Source organism: Azolla caroliniana, unplaced genomic scaffold, assembly GCF_043228905.1.
Source record: "Azolla caroliniana isolate FFs.n. ecotype wild unplaced genomic scaffold, voAzoCaro1.0.p SCAF_1, whole genome shotgun sequence".
Classification (NCBI taxonomy): Eukaryota; Viridiplantae; Streptophyta; class Polypodiopsida; order Salviniales; family Salviniaceae; genus Azolla; species Azolla caroliniana.
The window spans coordinates 24140736-24158143 of NW_028230436.1; the positions used below are offsets into that span (position 1 = coordinate 24140736).

Consider the following 17408-nt stretch of genomic DNA (forward strand, 5'->3'; position numbering starts at 1 on the left):
GTTGGTGGTGAAGTGCCTTTGTTAATGTCGAACATGCTACTGATGGTGTAGTGCGAATGGAGAAAAGCAAAGAAAATACAACTTTTATAATATGTAAAATTTTGATTGAAGTGATCATTGGAAGAAAATGTGAAAAGAATAATCTTAAAATAATAACGAAGTATACCTTAAATGGTAAGAGTTAAGTCATCGGTGATTCGGTAACAAAAGAGCAAGGATTTAAAACTCACGAAAAAGCTATAATGCATAAATGATGACATGGAAACATAACTCGACATTCATCTTGTCAAAGTGGTTGTTATGGGCATAACATAACTTATCTCATGGTATTTTTTACCTTAGTTTTCTACCTGCATGGATAAAAATATGAGGGACAATTGAGAATCTTAAGAAAAGAGGATTACTTTTAATCCTAAGGGTTCAAACAACCCTTAAGTGCCAAGTGTGAACTTGATTGTGGGCCTTGGGTCTAGTTGTAAATATGGGGCCTAACTAACCTCATCCGAGGATCATTCGATTATATCGAGAATGTAATATTATTGTGAGCTTGCATTCGTACCAAGTATGTTTTGAAGCCCACAATGTAATTTTCAAGGCTCGGGTCCATCTTAATCCCTTCGCTTGAGGGTGTTTGGATGATCAACACCCTTCTTTTTTGTATCTTTATTTTCTTACATATTTCCTTATCTTCATGCTTACATTAGACTATGCCTATCAATGGTGGTGCATGTTAACTGGAATATACCATTTTTATAAGGCGAGAGAGCTTCTGGAAAGCTATATAATGAACACAATAGCTCATTGCCGGGTTCACAAGCATTGGGATTCAAATGCCCATGCATCCACATCAAACCGAAACATGAATTGCAAACCAAGGAAACATGCCCATTGATTTTGGACATGCCAAGTTAAAACTCAAGGATATCCCCCCAATTCTCTCGTAGTTTTTGACTTTTCTCATTGGATGTAAAAATACCCTCATATTATAAAATCTCATGTAAAATTTTATCCAGTTTGTCAAAAGCATAATTGTAGTTCTGCAAGTATTTTATTCCGAACCAATTAAAAATCAATTGAATATGTTTGTATATACCTATGTAATAGTCTCAATCAAGATGTATGCAACTCTCGAAGAGAGAAGTTACAAAAAAGGCAAGTGGTGAAACCCCTTGCAAGGTGAATTAGTTAGTCTTTTGATCCTCCCACTTTGCTCAATAGGAATGTGTTATTGGCATGATTGTCCACAAATAAAAACATTTGTTTTCCTATGGATTCTAGAGAGACATTATTTTGTATAAACCAAGCGGGCCATTCGTTGTCCACTAATGATAGGCACAATACGAAAGAAGTGAGTGGGAAGTTATCCTCAAGAGAACAACACGTCCATGTCCTTGCGGGGCATGTGGATATGTTCCTTTGTGAGGGGCCGGATCAAACTACCCCCCCATCTCTTACTACTCAGAATTCATGTCGAGTAAAAAGTCGCGGATTCATAATTTTTTTTTGATGATCTACTTTGGCGTTTTCCCGCAAGCTAGCCACATCTCGGAACCTCGTGATTTGATGCTCATCTAGTTGGGCCATATCATATGCTCAAGGTGAGCCACTCCACTCTTCTAAGTAAAAAGCTTGCTCTATATTTGTATGTAGGCGTGCATAAAAACCTTGCTCTATCTATATACATACATATATATGTGCATGCATGTATCATGTATGTATGTATGTATGTATGTATGTATGTATGTATGTATGTAGAGGTAGAGAGAGTGAGAGTGAGAGTGAGAGTGAAAGCAACACCAGCACCATCCATACCATCATCATCATGCATATGCATAATATGCAGGCGGCAGAACGAATACAGAGAAGAGAGGCTGCTTCGTCAGTCTAATAAGCCATCACCACATATTCCTCCAATCCAAGACGACATCCAGCACGAAAGAAACATGCCTGCTCAATTCAGACGCTTCTCCAAAAGGCTAATTCTGTCTGCTTCAGCTCACGGTCTATGGCGCCCAAGGTCTCTCTGCTCTTCCTGTATTGATCTCCCCCCTCTCGAAGCTTCCACTCCATCCATCACAGTGTGGGGAGCAAACACAAACGTCGGGAAAACGCTTATCTCTGCAGGTCTCTCCCTATCGCTCCTATCATCTGGATCAAGTGTCTGCTACATAAAACCTGTTCAGACTGGTTTTCCAAAAGACTCTGATTCAGGTTTCGTCTTTAACAAGGTAATTCATATCATACCTTATGCATTCAGAGAAGAGGAGAGCGTACGCATCACATTTTGGAATCATTAAATGCAAAAATATAATTTGAATGACCACCAAAGTTCTTCATTTGAATTAAGAAGATTATATGTATATATCTCACGTCGTGGAATAATTCCAAAAGAGTATATGTACGCATCACATTGCGTAATTCTAAGTTGAAGAGAGCATGCGTATACACCACTCACCAGTCTAAGAAGATGAGGAGAGCATGCGTATGCACCATTCACCACTCTCCAATGAAGAGGAGAGCATGTGTATGCACCACTCACCACTCTCTGATGAAGAGGAGAGCATATGTATGCACCACTCACCGCTCTCCGATGAAGAGGAGAGCATGCATATGCACCACTCACCGCTCTCCAATGAAGAGGAGAGCATTCGTATGCACTATTCACCACTCTGCAATGAAGAGTAGAGCATTCGAATGCACCACTCACCACTCTCAAATGAAGAGGAGAGCATGCATGAGCACCACTCTTAGAAGAAGAGGAGAGCATGTATATATCACAATATATACTAGTTCTGAGGCGAAGAGAAGATAACTCGTTCTAAGAAGAAGAGGAGTGTTTATGTATCACATTGTATCCTCACTTTATCTGTTATGATTATCACATTGCAAAAGACTCTGATTCTTGTTTCGTCTTTGACAAGGTACGGCATATCCTAATGCATTTAAAAAGCGATTGCAATCGGAGAGTATATGCGTCACATTGCATCCACAATGTGTCTCCTATGGTTGTCAACTGTCAGGAACATTCAAGGATCCATGGAGAGGTGCCTTTTAGCACTAGGAAGTTGATTGACATTCGGAATGGTCTCTATAGTTCTGAAAAATGCAAAGTACCTTTCCACATCAAGAATGACTTATATAGTTTTGAAGAAGGCCTTTTTGAAAGTAATCTTGATGTTCATAATGGGAACTGGTCGACTAGATCGATGCTCAGCCATGAAACTCCTCATGATGCGTCTTCTTGTTTCATATCGAGTACTGAATGGAGTTGGTTCCGGCCTGTTTCGCCTCATGTGGCAGCGGCTGAGGAAGGGCTTATTGTGGATGATTCTGTCCTTTTAGATAGAGTAGCAAATTCACTGGCATGTTTTCAGAAAGGGTGTATTCACTCGGAGCATAGAAGTCAAGGCTTCCCAACATGGGCTATTATTGAAACTGCAGGCGGTATTGCTAGCCCTGGTCCATCTGGAACTTTACAATGTGATCTCTACAGGTAGGTAAGATTCTCATTTAAACTCCTCCAATGGAAAACATTAAACCTCTCCCGCTCAAGGTCTTATAATTGTGTCTTGTGGTTGAGAATTGTATGGATCCTTGTAATTGCGGTCAAGTTATTGGCAATTTATTTTCTAGTTTGCGTGGATCCTTGAAGAGAATGCAATAAGCAATGTGTTTTGTTCTGAGATATACATGTTATACTTTTTAGACATAGTTTTAACTGAACTTGCAGGCCTTTGAGGTTGCCCGGTATTCTTGTTGGAGATGGAAAATTAGGTGGCATTTCAAGTACGATTGCGGCATATGAAAGCTTATCAAGTCGTGGCTATGATGTAGATGCAATCATTTTGCTGGACCATCAACTTGGGAATGAATATCAATTACGAGATTATTTACAACATAGGTTGTACATTGTTTTCTGTTGTCCTTCTAAAGAAACTCATTAGCTAGAAGCTTCATCATTAAACCACTAGCTTTGATGTTAACATTGGTCCACCCCAAGCCGTTCGGCTAAAATGAAGTGGAGGTAATGTTTGATATCTTTTATGGAAAGCATAAGATTTCCTTGTTAACTTAGAACAACATAGAATCCAAAGTGTATTTGCATGCATCACTGCATCACTCTTGAATTATGCTTTGGCCTTTCTAAAGTGGGGGGAATTTCTTTGGAGCATCTCTAGGGGAATTGAGTTCTATTGCAATGCTCTCATGTTGGTTTGGTGTTATATATTTTGGGTAAAGCTTTGCAATTTGGGTATGAACTTGTGGATTCAGTAGAACTACCTCGACAATGTTTATAAATGATGTCCTATTGAAGTGAAAATTAGTATTCATCCCTTTTTATTTCTATTTGTTTGCCTTGTTAAGTTCTACTTGAGGGTTTGTTTTTGATTTAGGTATGGTTTAGAATAAGATTCAGCAGAACTTTGACCTGATCAATTAACTTTCTTAATGAAAAGACTATAGATGTGGGAAGGAAGATCCTGGTCTCAGGATATACAGCAGAGGGGACGTGGCCTTTTGTATTGTGCATTGCATATGCATAGCGAGGGCATCCTGCATGGGAGTCCAATGTCTTTTCTTTAGAGATATTTGGTCTAACAATCGGCAACGGTTCGGTTAAGTTTGAGAGTGTCAAAACCAAACTGTTTAAAAATTTTGAAACTTGAACTGAACTGAACCGTTAAAAAATTGCAAACCGTTAAACCGTGGTTTCGTGGTTCGGTTTCAGTTTTCAACTAAGGTCAAAATTCAAATTTTAAACTATAAAAATTTAAAAAATTTCATTAAATTTCAGAATTTTAAAGATTTTCCTAAAATGTGAGAATAAGGCTTGAAACTGAAAAGATTCTTTAAAATTAATTTTTTCTTTTACAAAAATAAATAAATAAAAAATAAATCAAAACCGTTCAACCGTTTAAACAGCGGTTTCTAACTGTTGAAACCGAACTGAACTGTTTAAAAAAACCTGAACCTGAACCTGAACAGAACTGAACCGATTAAACTGTTAAGCTGCGGTTCGGTTCGGTTCGGTTCAAACCGAACCATTGCCTGCTGTTAATTTGGTCTACATAAATGACTCAAATCCCTCCTATGGGGTAACCAATTTGATGTGGATGATTGTATGTACTTGGCTACGTTTGCATCTTTGGAGTTGAGCTTTGAGCATTGGCCATGATCCTACTTTTGATAGTAGCTTGGAAGTGGTTGAATCTCTCAACCATTGATTTTGATCATTTATACTGTCCAGTTGGTTTTAAGTGCTATCTGTTTGTTAATAGGGCTACATGTGACTTTTTTCTTTATCTGGAAACTCCTCATATCCACTTTTGCTTTGATAAGAAAATTCTCTGATGAAGCCAGATATCAAAAGGACATGTTTCATACCTGACTCAGGAACTCAACCTGCAACTTTGCATGCATATATTCTATATATCATTGACTGTGTTCCTTTCTTATGTTTACAGGCTCCCTGTCCTAGTTCTTCCATCTCTCCCTCATGATGTGAATGATGAACTTATTCAATGGTTTATACAATCTGGCAAAAATTTTTCTCAGCTTCAGCAGCATTTAGAGGCAACACATACACAAAAGCTAAGTAGATTGCGTGATATGAAAAAGAAAGCAGATCAATTACTTTGGTGGCCTTTCACACAACATTCTCTTGTTCCTGAAGAGAAGATAACTGTTATTGATGCTCGTGCTGGTGACACATTCACAATTTACAAGGTTTGTATTTCCACTTGATGATAAGGCTGCATTCATGAAATTTTGAATTTAAAGTAGACTATAATGCTACACTTATGGATTTGTGAATAAGCAGAATATAGTTTTGCAACATCAAATTTTGGAAAAGATAATCTTGTGCTTGCTGGTCCTATGTATCACAGAATTGATGACAGCAACAGGCATTATCATCATGCACGTCTATTCATGTTGGTACCAGATTGCCCTTCTCCGCTATTAAGCAGTTCACTAAGTTATCTCCTCTTGGCTATTGTGTTATGTAATATCCTCTCTTTTAGGCCAACTATGGTTGTTTTGAGATAATAAGCTGGCATGTCCCTTAGTCATTTATTCATGCAAGTTATTGTGGCTATGCTAGTCAACCTCATATCTTCTGCTCACTAACCCGAAACCCTCTTGAAAGAGGATTGTTCTGTTTCTTGCCTATCCCTTCTTTGTACATGATTGATGGCCGGTAAGCAAACCTTTGAAAGCAGATGGAGAGATGATGTTAGCACCACACATGCAGATCCAACTTAATATTTTCCTTGACTACTCAATATTACATAAACTTTGTATATCTATCCACAGACCCTAAAGATCAGGCCGCCTGGACACGTGGGGCCCTATGATACATTGGCTTACTATAACACTCATGCATAATCTACTTATAAGGGTTTCTTCAAGGAAGGGTCGTTTATGGAACCGTCAAGTACATTGCTCTCTTGGGCAGGATGGTCTTGCTGGAAAGTAGTTTAGGATAAATAATAATCAATTGCTAAATATTGAATAATAGGGATACCACATACATGATTTAGGTAATATGATGAATGACTGCTTTAGACAACTGCTACTAGGAATTCTGCTTTAGACAACTGCATTTTGCTAATTCATTTATTTTGTTCTTTAATCAGGATGTTAGGAATTCTGAAGTCATGATGCAACAATTTGATGGTTGTGCAAGTTGGTGGACCCAAGGACCAGATATTAAATTACAGGTGATATATGGCTATGCGATTCATGATGTGATAAAACCATTTACTTTTCTATTGGGTTTTAGAATTTAAATATGTTTTGTCAAGCCCTCTTATTAATTAAAGTATATTATGCAGTTGGAGATTTCAAGGCAAATTGGCTATGCTGCTGGAAGGTTTGGACATGTGATGCTTCCTGAAAATGTTTATGAACCTGCACTGCAGTGCGCAGAACTCTTGATTAACCTCATTGGGAAAGGTGAAACCTACTTTCGTATGTGCTTAAAAGTTTATTTTGCATGTCAAACCAAATTATAAATGATCTTTTAGTGACTAGATGTTGAACTTTGTTCACATGCTCTTAGAAAGCAAAATACTGCGTCCATATCACTATCTGATGTGTTGCCTCATATTTGTGAATTTATGCATGAATTATGAATAGAGCGTGGGAAAGAGAGAGATTAAATTAAAATAGAACATCACAATAAAAATATCCAGTCATTCTACATGTGTACAGGTTGGGCGGACAGGGTATATTATTCAGACAATGGCTCTACAGCTGTTGAGATTGCCATAAAGATGGCATTCCGCAAATACCTTCATGATAAAAATCTCCTTGCAATTTGCAACTCTGAGAAGGAATCTCACAACTTGAAGGTACAGTTATAATCATACATTGTCAGATTTCAAACCATTTTGCTGCTAATAAGCGTTACTGTATTTTTGATGTTCCTTATTTGTTGTTTTACATTCCTGAGAATACAAGAACACATGATTCATAGAAAGGGGAGGGGGTATCTCACCCAAAAACTACGAGAAAGTCCTCTCTCCAATTAGAATGCATGAATCATAGTGTTCCCTATCAACTTTTAGGAAAGACTTTCCTAACAGGGTGGCTATGTGCTACCTAAGATATTCTTGTTTTGGGTTTTCAAGATTAGAAAAACAGATATTCCTTAAAAGGGATGCACTTTATCAAAAATCTAGGGAAGTACAAATTATATGCACTTCCCGTTGTCATCAGGAGAGAAGTTTGAGACATCTAAAGCTCATCATAAATATGGGATGAGAGCTCAGGATAAAGAAAAGGATACTGTCCTTGTCTGTGGTTATTCTTCTAATCTGTTGTCATTCACAATAATTATGATTGCATCATTAATTCATACTCATATATAAATTTTAAGGATTAGATAGATTTTTACTCCCTCTTGCTACACAAGCAATGGTTAAACTCCCGTGATCATGAGAACATTTTTCCTCTGTACAATGTCTTGAGGTGTACTACATACACTCTTCTTGAACAAATTAGAAAGAGTCGATGTACCAGGGGGAGATTCTGAATATGGACTGGTGGGGAAATGACGCCACACGTGTACTATTAGCAAATACACACTTGTTTAACAGCCTAGAAAGAGTCGACGTCCCAGGGGAAGCTTCTGGAAATGGACAGATTGAGAAATGTATTAGTGGGTATCTATCACCACAATAATTTAATGAGTAGTGTATTAGTTGTGTGCATATGGTTTGCAGAATTTTCAGCATCCTATAAATTCCAGTGTGGCTACAATTATAAGTGATGATTACACCTGCCTCATCGGTTGTGAATAACTCAGAAGTTAATAGTTTGAAGTGATTCCAAGAATTAATCTATCCACTCACGGTTTTGTGCTTGTCTGTCTTCGCCCAGATTTGCTCATTTCTCGTTATTGGCATGATACAGACTTGAAATTGAGATAAAGCAAAATGTTTATGGAAGAGATTATGTAGATTGAAGATTGTAGATCTGGTCATCATATTTATTTCAAAGTATTGATTCAAATTGAAATATGCTTACAATGCGCATGATATTTTTGGCACCGCAGGTGATTGCCCTGAAAGGTTCTTATCATGGTGATACACTGGGTGCACAAGATGCACAATCTCCATCTCCATACACGGGTTTTCTTCAGCAACCCTGGTAATGTATTCCATATTGATATTGTGGTCAGCTAGACAGTAGCCTTTTTGCTTACTTTCTGTAAACAGGTACAAAGGGAGAGGACTGTTTTTGGATGCCCCCCAAATTTTTATGCTTAATGGGAAGTGGCAAGTCCTTCTTCCAGAAAGCTTCCATGCTTTGCAACCAGGATCAATTTTAAATGGTAAGGCATTCTCTGGCATGAAATAATAGGAAATGAGCACGTCATAACCATTTAGTATGATTGTGCATGGAACTATACTAAGTAATATTTTTTCGATACAATGATTTACATAAACATATAAATATGAAAATGTGTTTTTATGGAGAGAACCCTGTTTCTGGTAAGTAAAAGAGCAATTCATCAGTTCATTTGCATGTGAAACAGAAAATAGTAGGACTTGGCTATCATGCATTTTATGGCTTAATGCGTGGATATGCTACCACGGTTTACTTTCAACAGAAATATTCTTTGAATCAAGAGATGATTTGTTTGACAAACAACGGGATCAATCAAAATTTGCTGATGTATACAAGAACTACGTGAAAGATTGTCTCTCCTCTTGCATGGACGCTTTACCAGCAGCATTGATAATTGAGCCAGGTATGCACTTTGATCTAGAAAGCATTGGTTTGAGTAAATTAGGAAGCTTTAATATATTTTGGCAAGGATTATTGAGTTAGATTTTTGTATTTGAAATAATTATCTCAAAGAATTATGTCTTACAAGGTCAATGCTAAGATTGGGTTGAAACATTAAGAGTGGAATATTGCATGCAGATCACTCAAGCACATCCAAAGAACACATAGTTATGAGTTATCATGTTACAATCTCATAGTGCCTTGTGAGTGGCTCACTAAGGATAGACACAACTTAATGTCGTAAAGAAGAAGTCGCACCTTGTATAATTCCCACATACCACCATAAGTTGTCGTAGAGAGGTACTGTTTTTTGTCCAGCAATAGTGCTGTTAGATACTGTAAAATATTCCCTATCTGGTATGTTTCGCTTGATCACACATGGGCATATCTTTCACTTGTTATCAAGGTCTCGCACATAGATTAAGAAAATAATATTTTGACTTAGTGTTACAGTGCTCTAATGTATAGTGATGTGCTACAACTTTTTAGATATGTAAATATTGCATACATGTATACGTCATCTATATTAATTTGAAACAATAGTGCAATGTTTCACTAAGTTTCCAAGAGCTTGATCATGCATGGGCATATGTTTCACTTGTTATCAAGGTCACACATAAAATTGGTTCGTAAGAAAAAAAAAGTTTTAGTGTTATAGTGCTGCTCGAATATGTTACGCTTAGAGAGCTCGGCTTCAATCTTAAATATATGTAAATATTACATATATATGTTGGCATGTATGTATCTATCAATCAATATTGACTTGGAAAGAACAGTGCACTGCTCTATGCTACTGTAAATTGAAAAGAATGGGCATGCAGACCCACCGTGACTTGCTTTGTTACTGGCTGAATGCTATGATTGAACCAAAACAAGTAATGGCCACCCAGCTTCAGAGTTATTGTTCATAGTTCTTTGTCTTTGGTAACCTTGTCTCTCACGCATACATATACTTATAGTACACACAATCAAGTTGATCTTTGCTGCACTACTTAACACCTTGATAGAATGACTTGTCTTGTTCTTTGCATCCACAAACAACTGCACTGGTCTTGCAGATTTGCCTTGTCAGCAAGCATAACCATACAAACAATGCCACTTCTAAAGCACTCCTAATTCTCATGACCACGAAGGTCTGTTCAGGTAATTGAATGTATGAACATTATATGTATGACTACTATATGGTTATACATATGTAAAAAACGTTTGGCATTATCCCTACTAAACAGGCTGGGGTGGCAACTATGAGCTATTTCTGCCCGGTCTGTTTACAACTCAACCTCTATCAAATGCTGCTATTCCTCAAATTGGGCAAGAGAATCCCATTGCAGTTACAGCCTGATGCTTCTTTCCCTGCACCCAGAAATAGTTTTCTAATGCCAGATCCTGCTGTTCCATCCCCCCATGCTTTTTGCAATTTTCTAATACTATACAGAGGATGTTAAATGATTCAGATGGACACAACAATTACAACATGTGTTTGATTATTTGAAGAAGGTATTAGATGAACTTTTTTATTCATCTCTTTTGAAGTTTCTATTTTGCAGTTATTCATGGAGCAGGTGGGATGATGTTGGTGGACCCATTGTTCCAACGAATATTGATTGCAGAATGCAGAGAGAGGAAGATACCTGTGATTTTTGATGAAGTGTTTGCTGGATGTTGGAGACTTGGTGTGCAGGTGTGAAAAATGTCAGAACAATATGCCTCATAGGAGTTATAAATGTGATACAAATTTATTTTTATCATAGAACAGTTGTGCTTCTGTCTTTCCCACATCATCAATTTATGCTGTCCTCATCTGCCATGGAACTAGAATACCAAGAATGTAGCACTTTTCAATTTTTTTCTCTCGTTAGCAATGCCTTATACATACATACATACATGTTTGCATGCATGTATATGTGCATACACACATACCCACATATACAGCGGGATTCCTGACATTTTTACTGTTATTGTTCAATAGAAAACCAAAGTTCTAATTCTCCTGATATATACGGATCACAGCTCCTGATATTACTTTCATTGTTCATGGGCGATCAAAGTTCTGATTCTCCTTGCTACTTTTTATCGGCAGGCTTGATTCTGTTGACTCTCTATGGCTCTAGCTGCCTGTTTGTTGCCTCTTCAGTTTCGCCAGTCCTCCTGGATACAGTCTCACTTTGCTTCATTGGCTGTTGAGTTTTCCTGAAACAAGGTTTCGTCCCTGGTGTTTCTTAGAATTTTGTCTGTGCTGTGTGTTCTAATTATGTTTGGAGAGTCTTATGTCTCCTATCTCATGCTGCTGGTCTTTCTTTCTTTCTTCTTTTCATTTCGGCTAGTTTTGCTAAGTTTGGAGAGGGAAAGTCTGGTTCCCTCTGCTGAGTGTCCCCTCCTTTCCATGTAGGGTGATTGCCACTCTACTGGGATCAGCAGGTACATTATTTCGAGTATGTTGAAAGATTTGCTGTTATAAGATTTCCATATTTTAAACATTTACTGGATATTTGCTTTATGAACCATTTAGTAACTCAAACCTCTGTGCTGCTATTTATGGTTTGATACATCAGTTGACATGACATTTATCTTGACTAGGTTTGTTCTATCACTGCTGATGCAACATGTACTTAATGTTCCTCACTTTATAGATTATTGGAAAATCTGGTTCTTGATATTGTGTACCATTCCTGTGATGGAATATTTACAATTTTGTTTTGAATGTGGTGATAAATTGGTTATCAATTTGGGTTCCAAAAATCTTGCATCATGAATTATACTAGTTTGTTCTAAAGAGGTTGAAATATACTTGTTGCAGTCATGTGCCAAATATCTTCATTCTACACCAGATATAGCATGCTATTCTAAACTTCTGACTGGTGGCAGTATCCCTCTCGCGGTAACACTTGCGTCTGCTTCTGTGTTTGAAGCATTCAAGGGGTCTTCAAAGGTATGGATGTGATGCAGTCAATGTATTTGTGATAAGTGGGATATACTAGTAGCCATTTTGAGATGGGGAACTTTGAAATGCAGAGGTAGCTAAACTGATAAGATGTATGGTTTCAATACGGGAAAGGGGTTCAAAGAGAGAGTTATGAATGGACAAAAAAAGTTGTGCACGAGTTCAAATCTTACTAGTGCCTCTTTTAAGGTTGCAGCAGTATGGAAGGACTTAATGGGGCTATTGCATCTTCTAGCTGTGTTTTGTCAAACCAATCTGTATGCATGCATATATGAGAAATGGAGAACACATTGATGAAGTCACTAGTATACATGGTTCCACCTTCATCTCCACTTGAGATGGGGGAAATGGCACAGCTAACAATTTGCATTATTCTTCGAAAATTAGATTATCAGTCATGACTATTACTGCAAATCATAGTGTTTTTCTAATGCAGATGTATAATCTAATGTTCATGGCTAATAATCAATCGTAGAAGAAGAATGCAGATTGTTAGATGTATGCTTGTGCATATTGTTATCCTGTGCTAGAAAATGATTGAAACTCATGTGTATTCGAGATTGGAGGGTTTTTTTAAGTTTTTGCATCAGTTTACATAATGCATAAATAAAAAATTTATTTCCATTTCTATATCCCGTTTCCACTCCCCTTGTTTGCTCCCTGCTGTAGGTTCCAGCTGTCCCGAGGTTACCTGTCAACCATTTCCTCTGACCACCTCTGTCTTCTCATTCAACCCCAATATTCTTAATGGCCCAAACAAGTTCCAATTTCCAAGCTCCTGTTTTTTGGATCTCCATCACATCAATATAGTTTAGAGCATATTTGTTAATCCATTTCGTATCAAGAGACCCATGGTTATTGTAGGAAGAAACTGCTAGATAGGGTGTATTGCCACTGATGCATCCTTATGTTAATGAGGGTTGTCCCGATTTATTCTGAACACATTCCAATAACGTGATGTTACAGTGGCAGTAAGGGATAGGCAATGCTATTTAAATCTATAACACTGAGAAACATACCCTTTGAGAGAGGTATGCTGATGGAGACCAAAGTTGAGCACTTAGCTGTAATATTGTAACAGCTGTAAAATGAAGACAAGAATAATAAATATTTTGTAAACTGTATAAATGTTATTTTTTTATATGCAGTTACAAGCTCTTCTTCATGGACATTCATATTCAGGGCATGCAATAGGTTGTCAGGCTGCAATCACTTCATTAAAATGGTTTAGCAATCGTGAAACCAATAAAAATCTGCTACCTTGTGGGACACGTTTAGTGGAGGTGAGCATAGCTTTAATATGGTATGATTTTTTATTACTAAATCTAATTAATCACACGTTCATCTCCAGCTATGGGAACCAAAGATTGTGAATGAACTCTCCATGCATCCAGCACTACAACGAGTTATCTCACTTGGGACAGTGTTTGCAGTAGAACTCAAAAGTGATGCTTCTGATAGTGGGTAAGTGTTTATAAAGTAGCATTAAAGGCATATCTGCTTATAGTTTTTGTTCTGATGATAAGCGAAATTATAAACCCGTTGGAAAATAAATAAGCAAGTGACTGTATATGTCTATCAAGTTTGAGGGATTCTTAATCAATAATTGGACGTTTCTAGTCATATGAAGCCAATTGCCCTCAGAGCCCGATTGGAGAAACAAAACACTTTTGTTATTAGCAATGGGCCCGGTTTCGGCTCAAACCGAACTGAACCGTTAAGCCATGTTGTGTCGTTAATATACATGCAAGTTTAATGGCACAGGCATAATAACTAGTAGGCATAGTGTTTGTAGGAATATTTTTGGAAACTGATAAAATTAGGCTTTCCTGTGTTTTATCATCAACTTTTGTGAATATGCAGATATGCATCAATGTCCTCTCAGAGGATTGTACAAGCTCTAAGGGAAGAGGGTATTTACAATCGACCTTTGGGTAATGTTATTTATCTAATGTGCGGCCCGATGACATCACCTACAAAATGTTCAAAGCTTTTGTGCAAATTATCTCAACAGCTCGATTCATTCATGGATAGCAATGGCTTCTCTAAAAGCTGTCCTGTCATGGCTTGCTAGCTAGAAAATATAAAACAGCTTTTTTTCAAACTGGAGGTGCTGGATATGAATGTTAATGAAGATACTGTCAGAGAGAGAGAGAGTTCACTATGGAGAGACAGGGTTTACAACTAACTTTCAATTGGTCAAGTAAACAGATTCCAGGTTGATTTTTGTAACTTTTCTCGATTTTTCATGTTTGGGATAGATCTATTTCATGAACGTTTCGCACCCTAACTTCATAAATAATGATCATTGAAAATCGTGGGGTAGGTTATTGACATCGAGTAACTGTGCATTCAGAATAATTACAATAGTGAAGGCAATAAGTTGATTATATTTTAATTCCCCCAATGAGCATAGTAGCAAGCCCCCTCCTTTCAACATTCACAATTTCATATTGGATTGTCTTTCATATCTCAACGTTCTATGCGAAGTATAATTAACTAGCTCATTAATCATCATCAAACTCTTGTAAACTGCATCCACCTACTTTGTTATGTGCAGACTCTCATGAGTTCCTTTGCTCTCAACAGCTTGTCTAGCCTGAGTCTAACCACTCACCGAATTGGACGTAGCTAGAGTCACTACTTCTGTAGTCCCCAAATTGCAGCACATTCATTTCTATGCTCCTGTGAACTCAATCCATTTCGCAGCAATTATGCCTGTGGGTGAACACATCCTTGATTTTGATTTGTATCTCTAAATTTTTGCTAGCTTTTTTATGGGGCGTTTTTGGTTCTTGTTTTGAAATTCTCTTGCTTGATTTGGATATGCTTGGTTACCATCTTCCTTGTTTGTGAAATACATACAACTGTTGTAGTCAATGCTTGCTTTCCATTCTTGGATACTGGGTGATGTTGCACATTATATTTTCTTTCTTCTAGGAACTTTGAGACGTTATGTGTTTTGAGATTCTCTTGCTTGATTTGGATATGCTTGATTACCATCTTCCTTGTGTGTGAAATACATACGACTCATGTAGTCAATGCTTGCTTTCCATTCTTGGATACTAAGTGATGTTGCACATCATATTTTCTTTCTTCTAGAAACTTGGGACGTGCTATTGCACATTACGTCCCGATAATCTTGGAAGACTTTATTTGAAACCAAAATAAAAAAGTATGGCACTACTACAATACTTGTGGTTTGGAGAATAAGATATATAGGGGTGAACAATATATTGATAGAATATTTAATAGCTGTCCGATCATTGATCCACTCAAGGTGACAATACTGCAAAGATTTCCCCATAGTAACCAAAGCTCTTACACATAGAATTTGGAAAAATCCAACGGTAATGTTCTGAGTAAGCCGTTTTTACTAAGGTAAGAGGAATGATGCTTGAAAGAGGGCTAACTCTTGTAGAATATGATGAAAGGTTGAACTTGGAGATGCTAACGGTTTTGACCTATTCGTTCAGGGACACCTAATTTCATAGTTGTGTACGATTCATCAAATCCTTCAACACATGTCCTTGAGTTTATGCATTTTTAGAATTGGTAAAGAGAGAATTAACAATATGTTCAAGTTTAGATAGATCTTTGGCTTACCAATAATATATTGAGATTGAGATGTTGAAGTTCATCTTCACAATAACAATTACCCTCATGCTTGAAGTTGTGATTTGTGAAGGTTTGTAGAGAATGACTTTGCACTTTGTATATAATGAAACAAATGATGCAATGTATGCAATGTATGTACAATTGGAAGGAGCCCTATGCCCATGTATGTATTTAGATTAACATTAAACATTCGGAGGTGTGGCCATACTAGATTTTATTTATAGCTCACAAGAGAAGGGAGGTATTAGAAGTATATGGTTCTCCCATGTATTTAATAAAATCAAAAGAAAATGGCTCGAGTTTTGGTGATGTGTGAGTACTGTCAATTTTTATCTAAATGATTGAAAGTAGTGGTATTAAGGGGCCACAAAAGCCATGTACATAATGAATTTAGACGCAATGGTTTCGAGTCTTTCTTAGATGCAAGAATTTCTCAATCTATTTAGTGGGGAGGGACAAAATAAGTAGGAGAAATAGTGCGGGCAGAAATACTAATAATCTATTTGCTTGTAGACTTTAGATCGAAGTAGAACCCTCGTTAACACCAGGTGCAACGGGTTCTCAATGGCAATTTAACATTTGTAAGTCATTTTAGTCATTGTTGACGTCATCGCTCTATCTCTCTATTACCATTATTGCAAATTTCAACTAACAATCAAAGTGGTGCAATGGAGGCTGAGGGGGCCCATAACCCACAGGTCCCACGATCGAAACCTGGTTTTGATATCCAATGGTTTAGGTGTTAGGGTTTGTTGGGAAAACAGGTCCCTCTGGATGGGAAGAAGTACGAGCCGGATGGAATGGAGTTGATAAGTAAACTCGGTCGAGGCCGAAAATTGATTTTTGACAATCATTTGATAATCGATTCGGTCATTAGCCGAATCGGTCGAAGGCGATTCAAAGGCTATATTTGTAAATAGCCCATATTGTATATAAGTATAAATATACTTAGGGCAAGTAGTTAGTAAGTAGTTGATCATTGTCAAAAAGTTGTAGCAGGTCGTTACATCCGGAACTAGCTACAATGAGAGAGAGTTACTGAGAGTCTACTCTGTAACAGTCTGTCTGTGAGAGGAAGAAGAACTCAAGGTAGTTGCCTTGAGATTCTTATCTTGTGCATTTTCTTCTTGATATAGTATAATAGTTTGGAGTCTGTGGGCTCCTGTGGTTTTTCCCATTTCGGGTTTTCCACATTAAAAATATCTCGTGTCTCTATAGTTGTGTACTATCTTCTTGATCTTTGCACTCTCATGAGGAAGTGTATAAACCGGTTGTGGCCGGTAGTATCCCATTTACAACAATCTAGTATCAGAGCAAAGGTTTATAACCTTCAAGCAAAGGAAGACAATGGAAGACTCATTTGGTGGCATGTTCAAACTCATTGGCTCCAACTATCCAGTGTGGAAGTTGAAGATGAGGGACATGTTGGTATGCAAAGATCTTTGGCTGCCGGTACAATTCGGAAATAAAAGGCCATATTACTCGTATAGGTGTATGGGAGGGTTAACGGTGTAATGTGTAAGGTGTAATGTATAAATGTTAATGTGTGTGT

At 37.5% G+C, this 17408-nt stretch overlaps 1 protein-coding gene across 1 annotated transcript; it reads left to right on the forward strand.

The window, feature by feature from the left end:
• Window positions 1-1909: 1909 nt before the first annotated feature.
• On the forward strand, window positions 1910-14740 carry BIO1 (adenosylmethionine-8-amino-7-oxononanoate transaminase). The gene is made up of 15 exons (XM_087327524.1): window positions 1910-2228; window positions 2922-3493; window positions 3731-3901; window positions 5466-5727; window positions 6639-6722; window positions 6837-6957; window positions 7216-7355; window positions 8561-8655; window positions 8724-8839; window positions 9119-9259; window positions 10845-10978; window positions 12095-12226; window positions 13387-13521; window positions 13590-13702; window positions 14102-14740. Exons 1-15 carry the CDS (start codon window positions 1944-1946, stop codon window positions 14310-14312), a joined length of 2712 nt encoding a protein of 903 aa, XP_087183650.1. The 5' UTR covers window positions 1910-1943; the 3' UTR covers window positions 14313-14740.
• Window positions 14741-17408: the final 2668 nt, after the last annotated feature.

What these genes read in the sequence shown, in the direction of transcription:
- BIO1 (XM_087327524.1), top strand. Translation starts at nt 1,944, where the DNA reads ATGCCTGCTCAATTCAGACGCTTCTCCAAAAGGCTAATTCTGTCTGCT. An exon ending in GATTAACCTCATTGGGAAAG is followed by an intron (nt 6,958 to 7,215) that starts GTGAAACCTACT and finishes ACATGTGTACAG; the next exon opens with GTTGGGCGGACAGGGTATAT. An exon ending in GGTTTTCTTCAGCAACCCTG is followed by an intron (nt 8,656 to 8,723) that starts GTAATGTATTCC and finishes TTCTGTAAACAG; the next exon opens with GTACAAAGGGAGAGGACTGT.